A 14,892-nucleotide genomic window follows, 5' to 3' on the forward strand; every position below is an offset into this window, starting at 1 on the left:
CGCAGTGGACAAGAAGCAGCTAAGTGCTGCCGGCGGCATGGATGCGGGCTTTTTCTGGTTGTCAATCGGGGGCCATTCGGATCCTCTGACGGCGTGAAGAGGAGCTCGCTACCCCACACGTCCATGGATTGTCTGGGTCCACCAAAGCCCACTATTCGCCACCCTCCTCAAGCCTCGAACCAACAGAACATCGACCATCCACCCGCCCACCAGCCTCTCAACTCCTGGTTGCGGTCGCCGTCATCAATGAAGAATTGTCCATGCTATCATTCGTCTCAGTTGCATTGTTCTCTACGAACTCCCCTTGACGCTAGCAAGAATCAATTGCGCGAGTGTGGGCTCACAATCCCGCAATTGCTCACGCGATTCGCCTCAGACAACCCCCCCCCCCAACTGTGCGCGGGAGGAGAATCACCCTGGCGCGGGATTGCGACATGTCTTGCTGCACATGTCAATTGCCATCCGGCCTTTGTGGTGGTCTGTGCCGGCAGAGGATCAAATCCGGGGTGAATACCCCGGCATCTCGTCTTGGAGATTTAATTTATCCCTCCATCGTTAATTCTACCCACGCTGGTGCACATCAAGAGAATGCATTCAGATGTAAGTGTCGAGCATGGTCTTTGCTATCGTGGCGTGCTTTCTGCCTATCGCGTGCTTCCCTGCCGACTATGGGCAGATAACGAAAATCCCCGAGAAAAATTTGAAACCAGCGGTATTGTTCCAGGACACTCCAAACGCCATGCACAAGAGTCCGATTCCAGATTTCCCGTTCTCCTCTACACTTCCTCTGCACGAGATTTTAGCAGCACGTCCACATGCGACCTTTGCACTGAGAGCTGGTCACTCCCCTCCTGCTCTTTCAGCAGAACTGCTAGCACCTCGATGGGTGGATTGAGGTTGAGTTTGTGTGCACGCTTCCACCGTTTAATTCGTGCGATGCCGGTGCTGGGCTGCAATGCGGAGAATAGGTCAGCATAGTGAAATTTAGATTTTTTGAAACAGCCAGCAAAGCGTGATCGGCAGAGACCATGCTTACCCCGTACTGCCCGCTCATGTCCCACTCCCGAAGCACCTTTTCGTGCAAGCTTAGATCCTCCTGGTGGACCCTCGGCGCCTTCCGCGCAGCCTCCTTATCCTTCCAGTACTTCTGGATCCTTTTCTCGGATATTCTCCTTGCTTCATCCTCCTCTGGTGTACTGCTGGCCTGGTGGGCGACGACTTCCTGCTCCGCCTGCTCGATGATGGCAGCTTCGGCGGTTGCCGGTTCGCTGTCGGCCGTGGTGTCGACATCAACGATGTCATCCTTGGACCCTTTCGTAGCCGGCTCAGACACAAGGTTGTTCTTCGCGTTCTGCACTCTCGTTCCGGCCTTGGTGACTTTGTTCGACGCCCCGTGGAATGCAAGGGTTGATTGGTTTGACCCGGGCGCAATGCCCGAGCTGCGTCGTTTTGGCGGCATTATAGGATATCCTCAGTCGATATTGGATGTGGAATAAGATGTATCCAATGCAATATCGGGACTGGGTGAGATGGAGGTGGTGAGTTGAAGCTGGTACGTGACCTCAATTAGGCAAAGCTGACGTTGGCATGGAAACCTTGGAACGCGGCTTTTTCGCCTCGAACCGCGCTAGCATGTGACCAATTCACCGCTTCGGCCTCGCTATACCACGCTGCAAGAAGGAACTGTGCACTGAAATCTCCGAAGCAGGCTGCTGTAGTGAAATCGGCCAAGCTGTGTGGTAAGCCGCTCTCCTTATTGTATTCTTCCTTTGAATAACTTGCTTTCCAAAGTCGTCCATAAAACCTTGGGACGACCCCATAAACCCCCTGGAATTTTCTCCAGTTTCCTTTCAGTTTGCCCCTCGCTGAAGTGAATTGTGGTAGATGTTTACGCTTTCTTTCACTATCAGTCAAATCCTTCCCCTTGAGCTTGTTTTCTGTCACCTCTTGAAATTTTCATAGGAAAGTTCTAATCACAATCACAGCACATCCTGTCTCTCTTATTAAACAACTAGCCATTGTCCATTATGACCTCCACGACACCACCAGAAGTCGCCGCGCACGTCGAATCCCTAATCCCCAAATTCCATCTCACCCGTCTCTTAAAACAAGATCAAGCCGGCCGGCGCATCTCCCTCCTTGGTACCATCGACTCGCAACCGGCCATCCTAGTCGCAGAACGTGCGGCCTTTGCCACTGACAGCTCACATCTAACCTCGTTCTCCACGTCTCTCTCCTCCATCAAGAACCTAGGCGCCAACGACATCTACAGCTGGTTCCTCGCCTCAAGCGGCCAATTCTCCACCCAACCCCCAGATCTAAAGCTCAATCTCATATACCCATGCACCTCACAACACGAGAAGAAATACGCCGCGCAAGGCCTACGAATGGTAACAGAGACACCGGAAATATATGCCAAATACGTCCGACCCTTTATGCAGCAAAAGCGCGAACAGGGGCGCTTGAACTGGGTCTTCAACATCATTGAAGGCCGCACCGAGCAAGAGGACGTCATATACCGCGAGCACGGAAACGAAGGGTTTCTCCTCCTTCCAGACTTGAATTGGGACCGCAAGACGCTTTCGTCGCTGCACTTGCTCGGGATCGTCGAGCGGCGAGACATCTGGTCTGTTCGCGACCTCAAGAAGAAGTATATAGAATGGGTCAAGCACATGCGAGACAAGCTTCTGGATTCGACGGTGAAGTTATATCCGGAGTTAGAGAGGGATCAGTTGAAGCTATATGTTCACTACCAGCCTACGTACTACCACTTCCATATTCACATTGTCCATGTCTCACTCGAGGCTGGTTCTACGCAAGCTACGGGTAAAGCGCTTGGTCTGGAGAGCATTATAGAGCAGCTAGAGATAATCCAAGGAGGAGATGAAGCAGGAATGGCGGATGTGAGTCTAACATATCATTTAGGGGAAGCAAGTGAGTTATGGGAGAAGATATATTTACCACTCAAAGATGGACAGCCAGTTGAGTTATAGCACGGGGTTATTGCGAGAGGGGTAAACAGATAACATTAGGTAATTGAGAGTTTGTAGCTAACGCTAGACTCTTACAGTAAGCCTTACGGAGCGGATGGACAATGCAATGCCAAAGTTAAAGCAACCTTAAACCCACATACTACCAACACTGTCTAAAGATATTTTGAATACACAACAGCATCCGTTCCAGACCCAAGCCCCCCTACGACCTCTCTTGAACTCTGCGTCCTCCCATCCTTCTCACTCGATGTGCTGGTCTCGTTTGTATCATTAGTCTCGCTTGAATCCAGCCCCTCCATGGACTGCCTCCGAGTTTGCCCGCCACCCTCTCTATTAACTATCCTACGATCTTCTTTCTCAACTTCTAGTCTAGCCCATGTCATGTCTGCTGCCGACTTTCGCTGGTCTATCGCCTTCGATGTTGTTGCACTCTGTTTGACTCTCGACAAGCTGGCCGTCAACGTAGGTCGAGGTATTGTCAGAGGAGGATTGAAGTCGGCTTCCGTTTTCATACGATGCATTTCTCCAATCTGACTCCTCCTTACGTCGCTTTCACCCGCCCGACGCCAGCAAAAAAAACTGCCCCAAAACTTACCGCCGGAGGTTGGTATATGGAGCCATGGCCGTTCCCTCAAACTGAAAATGAGACAATCTACAGCGCCCATTAGGGTAACGCATATTGTGCTCGTTAAGCCCAGCCAGTATAAAGGATGGGCTGCCCACTTGTCTTGGTACATTAGGCAATGACTTGCGAATGGAACAATCCACATCAGGATGTAGACGAGCGGGTAGATGAACATAAGACGGAGTTGGCGGTGGATGCGTGATCTTTCTCGAGCGAGACGACGTTGGACGTGGGTTATTGGGCAGGTGCTTAGCGGCGAAGTATCGTGGGAGTCGTTCCCCGTGTTGTTTGCAGATGGTTCACTATCAGCGATGCGAGGCGGAGACGGTGTAACAGACTGAAAGCGTCCTGCTTGTTCAAGTGGGTTTGAGATGGAGGTTGTTGTCTCAGTAAGAGGGCTTCCTGCTAAAGTTCGGTGGCAAGCGGCGATATTGTGTAGTGCCGGTGACGCTCTATGCCCAGAGGGAATCTGCTGACTAGCGCTGCTACGCGCCTCTCCGGGAGCTCCATCCTCAATGTCTCTTCCAAATAATATTGGGGTTGTGGTTGAAACTGAAAGTTTGACGCTCTCCCCTATGGTTGAAAAGGAGCGAAATTCAAAGCCGACATGCGTATAGATGGCAACTGCAAGACCGAGGATTATTGTAGCAATTAGGTAGCGGGGAATCCAGGCCAATGCGAGACGATACCAGAATGGACGAAGAGGAAGCGTACAGAGGGCGCCTTGAGAGAGATACCCGTAATGAGGATTTACGAATGCGAGCCCAGCCATCATTGCTGGAACCAGGAGTCCGGCAACGTAGATGCAACGACGAAGGGGATAGAGACCATCGGATCGTACGGATGTGGACGGGCGGAAGACCTGAAGAGCGCTATGCACAGCGATCACGAGGACAGCGTAGTCTATGATGATTGTCAAGGAGGGTTTCTTTACTTCGGGATTTGTCAATACTGACCGCTTGTCTCCGTGCCGTACTGGACTAGGAAACCGCTAGCTTGACAAAAAGAAGATTCGGTAGGGACGGTGCCCCGCGCGATGGAGACTATGGAGAATATGAATAGCCATGTTGCTTTCATCAAGTCACCGTATATGAGGAGTATGATTAATCTACGCGCGGTATCTGTCAGCGCAATTGGCACTATATTGATATTGGACGTTGTACCTATGACGGAAGTGTTTCTCCATCCGACAAAACCAGTAAAAGGCGATGAACGCGGCCGCCATTGACATGGCAGCACACGTTGCCGCTACCACCTGCACGACAAATTTTCTGTGTTCGGGGTAGAGGCTGACAGAGCTAAACTTGCTGTGACCGACCTGAGGTGTAGGAATAGGAGAAGAGGAGACGAGAGGAGCGACGAGCATTGAATGAAGAAGGAAGATAGAGCCCGAAAGTATAAAGTCAGGCGGTTGGGAGCGGATACCCGGGAGGAAACGATCGATGCGTAGATTCCTCTTTCCTGCACCCGACATGACGTTTCCTGAACGGCTACCATCTGCGAAAACACGCTATCTGGGACTGGAGAAGTAACGAAAGAACTAAGACATATGAGAGAAAAGGTGGGTGATAATCTTGCAAGAATAGTCCCTGAAAATTTAATATCCAGGAAGTGGAAGACAAAGTCGCCGGAAAACTGTTGCAATGACGGGATTCCTGAGGATTAGCACTAGATGTCCTACAGGGGTCATGAATTAGGATGCTGAAAACAGTGAACACAAAGAGACTGACAAGTTGTGATTGCAGACTCCCCACTACCCGGAACCGTTCCTAGCAAGACAAGCGCGTTAATTGTCTACGAGGAATCTCACAAGTGGCCTGGGAACATTGTTGAATCTGCGAAAGAAAGATGAGAAGTCTAGCCTTTCAGAAGCCGCTCTGCTTCGAAGTGTAATAGTTGACCCACTTCCCCGCTCACAGCTCCGCTTAAAACGAACAACAGTCTCATGTTAGTATTTTCACCACTATCATTCGCTATATTTCATTCTTGAAGTTTCTTGTGACTTGACGCTTAACCGCTTTCAACGAGGCTTCACTTGCAGATGTCTTTTGGCAGAGACATGGTTGCCACTTTACCGCGTGGTAGATAGGCGCATCAACGCAATCTCTAGACCCCGATCCTGGATCCTCCTCTTCGATTGAGTTGATGTTGGGAGAGTCGGCCATAAAAGGCACGGGGTGTGGCATGGCGCACGTACATGGTGTGTTTAGCGCTCAATCGAGAGAGGGTGACAGGACAATCAGACTGAAACGCAGCTCACCACCTCCCGCTTCCTCTTCACGTTTGAGGAAGCTCCGAACTCCGAGGTTCAAGGCTTTCTCGCTAAGCACGTCTTCGTCTGCAGCAAGCTCGCCGCGATCCAGCGGGCCCTTCCGTCGGCCGTCCATTTCCCAGAGACGGTTCTTTGCCGACTTGACAAAGCACACGTAGTGGAGGTCGATCTTGTCATCAGCAGACGGGGCTGCAGTGTCGCCTCCAGCAGCTGCGGATTGATGCGCACTCTCAAGAGCATCCGACTCGTACAACAGGTTTGCCCGGTCAGCGGGCTTCAATGAGATAGCATCGCTGAGCAGCTTTGAAAGACTCGAGTCGGGTCCTAGAGCACTCGTTAGGTCTTGGTGGTGCTGGGCAAATTGGGAAGGGGCGCAACAAACCGATGTAGGACCGCGCTTCCCCATTAGAGACTCCATGGAGCAACCCAATCAGACCGCAAGCATTGCCAATCGTTTGCTTGTACCATACAACCTCTTCATCTGGCCCGTGACCTTGGTACTCTTGCCGGTCTTGGTCTTCCTGAACACGGAACTTCTCGTACGTCTCGCTGACGGGAAAAATGAGCAGCAGTGCATAAGCGGGGCGAGGGACAAAGGCGAGCATGTCTGGATCGTCGATGCTCCAGACGTCATGGAATGACAATTTCTGGGACAGCCCGAGATTGTGGACGAGCGACGACATGACGTCGGGATTGTTCTCTGGCGGGGCTCGTTAGTAGCCAATCTTGCACTCTATGATGTGTTGCATACCGAGAGGAATGAACCTCTTTGCCTTGGGCGGAACATCGGGAGAGTCTCGCGCCGCCATCGTGGTGGATGAGTGTCGAGCTGAGGTTGTGGGGTTAAGGGAGCTTTAAGTACGTACTTGCAGCTCCCAGCCGCGGCGCGGGGCAAACGCTGCAGGCATCAAGCTCGTGCGTCACTGGCACGCCTCAAGCTTCAGGCATCACAGATCTTGGGATATTGCCAATCCTGTCGCCTGCTTCTATTTCTATATCGAAGGCAGAAGTGGATATTCAAGCAGGCATTATTTGGCCTGCATAATTCTTACTTTTGAGTTCTATGGTAGATATAACGCATACGTCTATCGGACAGTAGCCCCTTTCAATGTGCTTACAGTGCACATGCCCGCTGCTGTTTTCAGCCTCCCGACGCCTGTCTTCTTGTCAGATCCTTCGCCAGAAAGCTGCGGAACGCCTTCGACATCGAAGCCGACTTCAAGCGTGTCTGTGGTTGTGAAGCCTGGTTGAATAGTCTCCCAGATCTTCTTCTTCGGGTTCAGAACGGGCTCAGGTTCACCCTCCCACCCTTCGAAAAATACCCTGTCTCCAGCTTTTGAGTCTGAGGGCGGATTGACAAGCTCTACGGGTCCTTTGTGGCTATCCTCCCCTTCTGCAACCCTCGGCGAGGCAGCAAGAACCATAGCGGCGGACTTGATGCCACGCATAGTCACAGGCTTGAGGTTGCAGACAGCAACAATCTTTCGATTCTGCATCTCCTCGAGAGGTATCAATCCATTGAGACCGGAGCATACCGTCCGCACAATCTGGCCTTCATATTCTGACGTATTGTCCGTTCCTGGCGCATCGCCGCATGCGATGGTGCTGACGTAAAGCGAATCTGCGTTGGGGTGGGTGGTAGCTTTGAGGATGTGTCCGACGCGGAGATCAATCAGACTTGGAGACAGCTGTTTCTCCACCGGAGCTGCTTTCTGAGCTTTCGGTTGCTTCTCCTTCTTCTCCTTCTTCTTGGTTGGCGCACCCTCGGGCGGACCACCGGCAGCAGAAGCTATAGCATCATCAACCGCCTGGAGTTTGTCCTTGCCCTTCTCCTTCTTGCTCCTGCGTCCACCCTCGGAGGGAGTCTGGTCGCCGGCTAAGGTGGTGGGCGTTGCTGCGCCTGACGCGGCCGCGCTTGCCGCAGCAGATTCCCTCTCCTTCTTTTTGCGCTCCTTCTCTGCTTTGGCATCAACAGGCTTGATCTTGAAGATGACATTATCCACATCCACGCGAATCTTTTCCTCCAGCTTCAGGCCAAAGACGGGCGCGTTTTGCACGAAGTCCAGGTGTCGGACAATGTGATGGTATCCTTGCTCCCCCGTCCTCTCCTCCGGACCCCACTTCGCTACGATGGGTGCGAGCTTTTGGTAGAGGGCAATATCAGCGATGGAGGGTTTGGCACCAAGGAGGGTAGTGCGGCTAGAGAGGTGGGTATTCAGGGTCGACAGCCTCTCGCCAGACTTTGCGGCATCCTCAGTCGTAGACCCAAGGTGAGATGATGTGATGACCCATTGGCTAATCTCGGCCTTTTCAGCGTCGGTGTAGGTCGCAGAGGGGAAGAGAATCTGCGAAGCCTTCACGGCATCGGCCTCGGACGAGACATCTTTCGGAGTGTGCGTCTTGATGAAAGTAGCCAAGCTCTCGTCTATACCAGAGCTCGCCATTCTGGGTAGGGAAGGCTGGAAGAAGCTGGTCAATAGTGGCTGGAGTGGGATGAGGAAGTCAAGCTTGAGTGTGGGAGAGATAGAGATCGAAGCACTGGTGCGAAGTGGTGCTGTCGACGCGGCGTGCAGAGGAAATCTAAAGAAGGTCGTGCGTGGATTGGAGAATTGGCGGAGTGGACTGCAAAGCAAAGTGCGGGCAGGTGAGGGTTTGTGAATATGCATGCCTGCGTGACTCAAATGCTGGTCAAAATTCACCGCGCGTTAGAGGGGCACCAAAGGCGCACAGGCCATGTTACAGATTGCAGACCGCGCCCAAGCGTGAAGTGCAAGGCTTTTCTCCTGCATGTTATCAAGTAACGTAGAACTTAATTAGAGTAGACTTTACCGTTCAACTCCTTACTGGAATTAGGATGAAGGTTAATAAGATGCAAATGCCTGCCCTAAATTATCCTAGACATGTTCCAGTTAGGTGACACTATGCAATACATCAGCTTAACTGATTCTATTGTCTATGTTCATCATATCATCATGCTTTATGCTATTTATGTAGTGTATGCTGTTTAAACAGTCCAGACCAACACTTTTAGAAATCATCAGCTGTGTCCCTCCAAACCTTTGTGCCCTAAATGGTCGACACACTGTTAGATGCAGTTAGCCCTGCTTCTTGAGCGCATCGACAAACGCTTTGGGGGGATCTTGATTATATCCCTCCGGGTTATTCTCCGTCCATTTCCAGAGGTCACGACAAGCGTCCTCAAGCGTAAGCTCTGTCTTCCACTTCAGTTCCTGGTTAGCTAGGGTTGGGTTGGCCGTGAGGTCTAGGACATCACCAGGGCGGCGTTCCACGACTTGGAAAGGGAGATCATGGCCAACGACTTTGCTGAAGGCCTTGATCATGTCGAACACGGTGGATCCAGTACCAGTACCCAGATTCCATGCCTTTACACCGGGATGATGCTCACGGAGGTAGTTGAGAGCAACCAAATGACCCCTAGCAAGATCAAGCACATGTATGTAGTCCCGAATGGCAGTCCCGTCTTTGGACTTGTAATCTAATTTTAGTTAGATAGTTACAACACATCAATAAAGAAACAAGCTCACCGTCTCCGAACACAAGTAACTTCTCTCGCTTGCCAATAGCCACCTGAGCGAGAAGTGGGAGAAGGTTGTATGGAACGCCTAATGGATTCTCGCCCATGATACCACTGGGGTGAGAGCCCGCTGGGTTGAAGTACCTCAGCAGGGCGGCATTCCATTGTTCACCTGACTTTCCCGCTTTCTTGGCGTTGTTTCGCTGGGCCTCGATGTGATCTGTGATCACGGACTCAACAGTGGACTTGGTCCGGCCGTAGGTGTTGGTGGGGCCTATGGGACAATGCTCCGGGATAGGGATCATATTTGGGAAACGGGTTGCATCCCCGTAGACTGTGGCGGACGAAGAGAAGACAATATTGGATACATTATGCTTCGTCATAGAACGAAGAAGGGCAATGCTACCATATACGTTTGTTCGGTAATACTCCAATGGAATTTCGGCAGACTCGCCCACAGCCTGACCATGTTTGGTAAGCTAGTTCGTGGAGAAGGGGTTGGAGGATGCGTACCTTTAGAGCAGCGAAGTGGATGACGTTATCAATGTCAGGGTGGTCATCGAATACTTTGTCTAGAGCGGCTTCATCCGTAACGTCAAGCTTGTAGAAAGCTGGACGCTTTCCGCATATGAGCTCGATGCGGTTAACGACCTCTTGGGATGAGTTGTACAAATTGTCAACAATGACAACTTTGTAGTCCGCCTCGAGGAGAGCCAGTGCGGTGAATGAGCCAATATAGCCCGTTCCACTGCTCATGTTAGCCTGTGGCTGGACTTTTCATTGCGACATGGCGCCGTACCCTGTGACAAGGACTGATCCGACAACCATCTCGGACGTGGTTCGATGAGAGCAAGTTAGTAAAAGGGTTCAATTGAAGGCAGCTGAGTTTCAGCGAAGTGAGTGTATGTCTAGCAAGCGAATAGACTAAGTGTTGTTGGAATGAGGACGTAGGACGATGTTAAAGGTTCAGGTGTCCACTGCGACATGCAACTTGCGGACAGGCCCGCCATTTTGGCTTGCTTGGGGCGGTGAGCGGCCCGCATACCACGCAAAGTTAGTGAACCGTTTCCCACCTGCATTTCTGCTGCATATTGTCATCTAACGTGGAACATACCTATAGTAATGAAATGTGCATCTTATTAACATACTACCTAATTCTAGCAAGGCATTTAACAGTAACTAAGGTCTACTCAATTCTGTTTTAGCTACATTGTGTGATAGCATGCTGTCGCTCAGTATTGCAAAGCTTTCGTCAAATTTGAATTAAATCTAGCATCTCATTGGGCCCCCAAAGACGAGTGTTTTCCCGATTTATAGGTCACGGGTTCCTATCCTGAAAAGCTACAGTCCTAAGCTTCCCGTGTTCTCCACTTTTGACTAGTCGTTGGAGATTCCCGAGGTAGAATTTCAGAGTGGCTGCTTACGTAAAGTGTGGCTGGTAACGTTAGTTATTACCTCTAACGCAGGCACGCACGCCTCGGACGCGCGAAGACATCACCAACTCTATCATCACGAGTTGACATACCCCCGCCCCGCCCAAGAAGATGCTTGTTGACCCTATCTCAAAGTATCGAAGGCTTCCATTCCATTTAATAGATTCTCCATAGCTGCATCCACACCGGATTCTCGACGCGTCGAGCCTAGGAAACTCCTTGTTGTTCCACGTGTTTACCCAATTCCTGCAACGACTATAACCGCAACAACCATTACCGTGATACTCGTCCGAGATACGTCATAGCTAGGGAACCGGGTCTGTTTGCTGTTGGGAGTGGAGTGCCTAGAGTCTGGTATACGTTGTGGTTCAAGGTAAGTCAAATGCCGGTTCTCTGATCCCTGTTCACGTCAACGGTGAAAGCTTTGTGAGCACACTCTTCATCTTCACCATGAATATTTTCCCCCAGATTGATAACTTTTATATTCAAATACTATTTTGGCACCACCGCCACTATTGTACCTGATTTTTTCAATTGTTCGAGGAACACAGTTTTTCTTTCAACACCCTCCTTCCCATCCAGTCTCCAGATCAGATACCTCAAACATACATTCTCGCCCTCAATTAAAGCTAACCCTCAAAAGCATATTTGCGTCAGATTCGCGTTCATATTTGTCAAATTCCCCTTCAATCCTACCTCAACAGCTGTTGTATCCTGCTACGACCAACATGTCTCAAGTTCCTGGAACGCCTCTCCGTCGCTCTACACGCCTTTCCGTTGCCCGTTCAGTTGTTACTTCCGTCGCCGAGACCACTGCCACTCAGTCTCGCGCTGCTACTAACCGCCGCAAGGGCCCCTTACCCAAGGTCCAGGCGCAACAATCCCACGCTTACGGTTCCGCTGGTCGTCTAGCCACAGCTCAAGACCTGACGGTTCCTAACTCTGGTTTTGCTCAGGCCTTCGGCGCCCAGCGTGACAATGCTGTGGCCCGCGACGAAGAGCGGCCCTCCGGCCGTGGCTCTTCACCAGCTTCTTCCAGCTCCATTCCTATTATCGTGAAGCAATATGCCCGCGACTCCCGGTCTCCTGCTCGAGCTCCCTCACGTTCCCCACCGCTTGAGTCAAATGACGAGTTCGAGGAAAATGCTAACGGTAGTGGTATTGCTGGTAGTGCCAGCCCAAGCATTAATAGCGGCTCACCCACTCCATCTTATGTCAATACGACCAAGTCTTTCGGCATGGTTCATGAAGCTGGAATGACTGCCGCGCCGGCAGTTCAACTCAACGGTACTCCTTGCGCCCTCCCCCACCCTATCCATGACGGCAATGAAGACGGCAATGCGGATACCCACCCTCACAAGTCGTACTTCTTCCTCCTGCTGATGACGTTCATGCTCGGCTGCTTCGCTGTCGGTTTCCTGGCCATTCCTGGCGTGCCATCTATCAACACTACCGAGTCTTCCGCTATCAGCATGCTTAGTGCTATTAACTACCGTATCGTTTACACCTGGAACGGGATTAAAAACGCTATCATGCCGCAAGTTGACGGTGGGAACACTGAGCCTGGTGTCACCTATGGCTACGACCTCTCTCACCGCGTTGCCAACGTCGAGAAATCACTTGCTAATCTCGATGGTACTCTTACCCGCTTTAGCGAGTACCTGCCACCGGCCATCGTCCTGCGTCGCAACAAAAAAGGCCACCTGGAGATTCCGGATGAATTCTGGCGTGCCCTGGAAAGCAAACTCAACTCCGAGGGCCTCAAAAACCCCACAATCACTAGTGATGTCAATTGGATCGACTTCTTGTCCAAGAATCAAGCGAAGATCACTCAGCTGATCCGACACGAACTCAACAATGACACTCGCCAGTCCACCCTCGAGATCATCCAACGCAAAGAGTTCCTCGACCTTCTACATCTAGAATACACAAAGATATCCGACCGTGTTGATCGGAAAATTGCCGAAGCCAATAAAGCCTTCTCTAAAGAGGCCAAGACTGCGGCGAGGCAAATTGCCTCCAAAGCGTTCCTAGACCAAATCCGCTTCGACGCTCTTGCCTATTCCAACCTTGTCGCCAATGCTGAAATTAGCCTCCGCAAAGTCAACTTCTTCTCTCCTGGTCTTGGCGCTCGCGTAGATCCGTACAAGACATCGTCGACCTTTGTGGACTCCTCCTCTTTACAGTCTTCGACGTATAGACGACTGTTGTCGCTTCAAATCCGCCGTCCACCAGTCAGTGCTCTGGAGAAGTGGGACGAGCCTGGAGAGTGTTGGTGTGCGGCTCCCACTGATGGCAAAACGGGCTTAGCGCAGCTGGCCGTCAACCTTGGTCAGAATATGATCCCGAAACAGGTCACCGTCGAACACTTACCTAAAGAGGCCTCTCTCGATGTCGGCAGTGCCCCTAAGGACATGGAATTGTGGGTTGAGACGGACGTCTCTGTCGAGGACCTAGGTTGCAGTGAAGGCCCTAAGGGATGGGCTTGCCTGGGCAAATTCAAGTACAATGTCCACGGCTCCAACCACGTTCAAACCTTCAACCTGGACATTGATCTTTCTGCACCTGTAAGCAAGACCCTGGTACGGGTCACTAGCACCTGGGGTGCTTCCTATTCTTGCCTGTACAGGCTGAGGCTTCACGGAGACAGGGCCTGAGCGGCGACTTTTGTTACTATTTTCTTTTTTTTGGGTTTGTATTGGGATATTGGGCATTGGGATTGGGGCTCTGCGGTGTTTTTGGAGTTCTGATTTTCACGAGTTGTATACCCTTCCTGCCACAGTCCTGTAGTGCATAGTTCGGAATTAAAAGCATACTAAAGATGTCCTGTGCTTCTGAAAAGCCTTCCACTACTTACTTGGCCCTCTCTGTGAATGCGGCGCATGGTGACGATGGCTAGCTGACTATTTAGGGTGAGAATGTACCATCTGCTATGCTGTTCAAATCCATGTTAAACATGTACTGGCTTGCTGAAGAGAAGGCGAGCCTCGCTCGTCCTCAATGGATACGCGATGTCACATGATCTTATCGATAGCCCCAAAACGGAGCTGCATCTCTCTAGAACATCACCGACGTTGTCCGAAGCTTCCAGTGACACCACTGCCGACTTCAAAAGTGTCGGCGCATTCGCGCCCATAACACCAATGCACTCTCTCAACCGTTGCTTCCTTTCCTCTTCTCTCCTCTACCAACTGCGGTTAGCAAGATGTTTGGCGTAATAATATCCGGCCGTCCTGTCCTCGTCGAAGCGCAAACCATCTCTGCCACACAATTCGCATTCACGCTTCCCACGGCACCTCCATTCTCCCACATCGTTGTGTTCCTGTTGCCAGGAACCACACTCCCAGATGGCACTGCGGCAGCGGTATACGCGCAATTGGCGGGAGCTACGGAATTCAAATTGCTTGGTGCGATCGCAAACGAGAAACCGTCTGCAATATTCAAGGTTAATAAGTCGGCTGGAGGACCCGCTGGTGGGGGACTAGGTGGTGATGACGACGCGATGGTGGACGAGGGTCCATCAGCGCTGGAAAATGGCACTGTGCTGAGCGTTACTTTGGGTATTTCGGTCGAGCCAGCGACCCAGGTCCTTGCAAACCTCGAACAAAAGAAGGCGCAGGAGGCAGCAACTTCTGCGGTGCCACTAGCCGGGTTAGAGTTGGTGAGGAAGGGAAACACGACGGCTGAAACTAAGGTTCTCGCGCAGCGCATCATCAAAAACTGCTATGATTTTCTCGCGAGTTGGGGCACCGGGGACACGGTGCCATTGAAGGCTTTCCAAGCTTGGTGGACCAAGTTTGAGGGCAAGATGGAGAGAGATCCTAAATTTTTGGAGCGAAGTGATAGTGGTTGAGTGGCGCATTCGGCTAGCATCATCAGTGAGTGAGTTGAGCATTTGTCTGTATGAGTAGCATCAGAGCATAAAAGTATTATATATTGTGCTTTCCTCTCCAACTCTCCAATTGAATAGAACATCCCTTTCACCCTATGTAAGATTAATCCTTAGGTAGATATACTAAGATTTCTTTGAAACT

General features: G+C 51.2%; 8 protein-coding genes across 8 annotated transcripts; 3 read left to right on the forward strand and 5 right to left on the reverse strand.

Annotated features, from left to right (window-relative positions):
- Positions 1-653: 653 nt before the first annotated feature.
- BDR25DRAFT_256686 (uncharacterized protein) lies at positions 654-1,520 on the reverse strand. The gene is made up of 2 exons (XM_033686423.1): positions 1,037-1,520; positions 654-950 (listed from the first exon to the last, which is right to left on the reverse strand). Exons 1-2 carry the CDS (start codon positions 1,457-1,459, stop codon positions 777-779), a joined length of 597 nt encoding a protein of 198 aa, XP_033550644.1. The 5' UTR covers positions 1,460-1,520; the 3' UTR covers positions 654-776.
- A 488-nt stretch (positions 1,521-2,008) lies between these two features.
- BDR25DRAFT_281779 (scavenger mRNA decapping enzyme) lies at positions 2,009-2,993 on the forward strand (the record flags this gene model as incomplete). Its single annotated transcript, XM_033687919.1, has 1 exon — positions 2,009-2,993. The coding sequence occupies exon 1, from the start codon at positions 2,028-2,030 to the stop codon at positions 2,991-2,993; it is 966 nt and encodes a 321-aa protein (XP_033550645.1). The 5' UTR covers positions 2,009-2,027.
- An 86-nt stretch (positions 2,994-3,079) lies between these two features.
- Positions 3,080-5,461, reverse strand: BDR25DRAFT_125308 (uncharacterized protein). Its single transcript, XM_033683757.1, has 3 exons — positions 4,782-5,461; positions 4,575-4,726; positions 3,080-4,521 (listed from the first exon to the last, which is right to left on the reverse strand). The coding sequence occupies exons 1-3, from the start codon at positions 5,090-5,092 to the stop codon at positions 3,146-3,148; spliced, it is 1,839 nt and encodes a 612-aa protein (XP_033550646.1). The 5' UTR covers positions 5,093-5,461; the 3' UTR covers positions 3,080-3,145.
- A 370-nt stretch (positions 5,462-5,831) lies between these two features.
- On the reverse strand, positions 5,832-6,699 carry BDR25DRAFT_217485 (cysteine proteinase; the record flags this gene model as incomplete). The annotated part of the gene is made up of 3 exons (XM_033684910.1): positions 5,832-6,214; positions 6,273-6,590; positions 6,642-6,699. 3 exons carry the CDS (start codon positions 6,697-6,699, stop codon positions 5,832-5,834), a joined length of 759 nt encoding a protein of 252 aa, XP_033550647.1.
- Positions 6,700-6,900: 201 nt separating this feature from the next.
- Positions 6,901-8,555, reverse strand: BDR25DRAFT_301915 (nucleic acid-binding protein). Its single transcript, XM_033689682.1, has one exon. The coding sequence runs from the start codon at positions 8,332-8,334 to the stop codon at positions 6,976-6,978; it is 1,359 nt and encodes a 452-aa protein (XP_033550648.1). The 5' UTR covers positions 8,335-8,555; the 3' UTR covers positions 6,901-6,975.
- Positions 8,556-8,985: 430 nt separating this feature from the next.
- Positions 8,986-10,181, reverse strand: BDR25DRAFT_311994 (UDP-glucose 4-epimerase; the record flags this gene model as incomplete). The annotated part of the gene is made up of 3 exons (XM_033691276.1): positions 8,986-9,386; positions 9,436-9,886; positions 9,939-10,181. The coding sequence occupies 3 exons, from the start codon at positions 10,179-10,181 to the stop codon at positions 8,986-8,988; spliced, it is 1,095 nt and encodes a 364-aa protein (XP_033550649.1).
- A 986-nt stretch (positions 10,182-11,167) lies between these two features.
- On the forward strand, positions 11,168-13,629 carry BDR25DRAFT_125318 (uncharacterized protein). The gene is made up of 2 exons (XM_033683758.1): positions 11,168-11,231; positions 11,502-13,629. Exon 2 carries the CDS (start codon positions 11,587-11,589, stop codon positions 13,513-13,515), a length of 1,929 nt encoding a protein of 642 aa, XP_033550650.1. The 5' UTR covers positions 11,168-11,231; positions 11,502-11,586; the 3' UTR covers positions 13,516-13,629.
- A 311-nt stretch (positions 13,630-13,940) lies between these two features.
- On the forward strand, positions 13,941-14,831 carry BDR25DRAFT_301917 (DUF775-domain-containing protein). The gene has a single exon (XM_033689683.1). The coding sequence runs from the start codon at positions 14,064-14,066 to the stop codon at positions 14,709-14,711; it is 648 nt and encodes a 215-aa protein (XP_033550651.1). The 5' UTR covers positions 13,941-14,063; the 3' UTR covers positions 14,712-14,831.
- Positions 14,832-14,892: the final 61 nt, after the last annotated feature.

Source organism: Lindgomyces ingoldianus (assembly GCF_010093535.1).
Source record: "Lindgomyces ingoldianus strain ATCC 200398 unplaced genomic scaffold BDR25scaffold_8, whole genome shotgun sequence".
Taxonomy (NCBI): domain Eukaryota; kingdom Fungi; phylum Ascomycota; class Dothideomycetes; order Pleosporales; family Lindgomycetaceae; genus Lindgomyces; species Lindgomyces ingoldianus.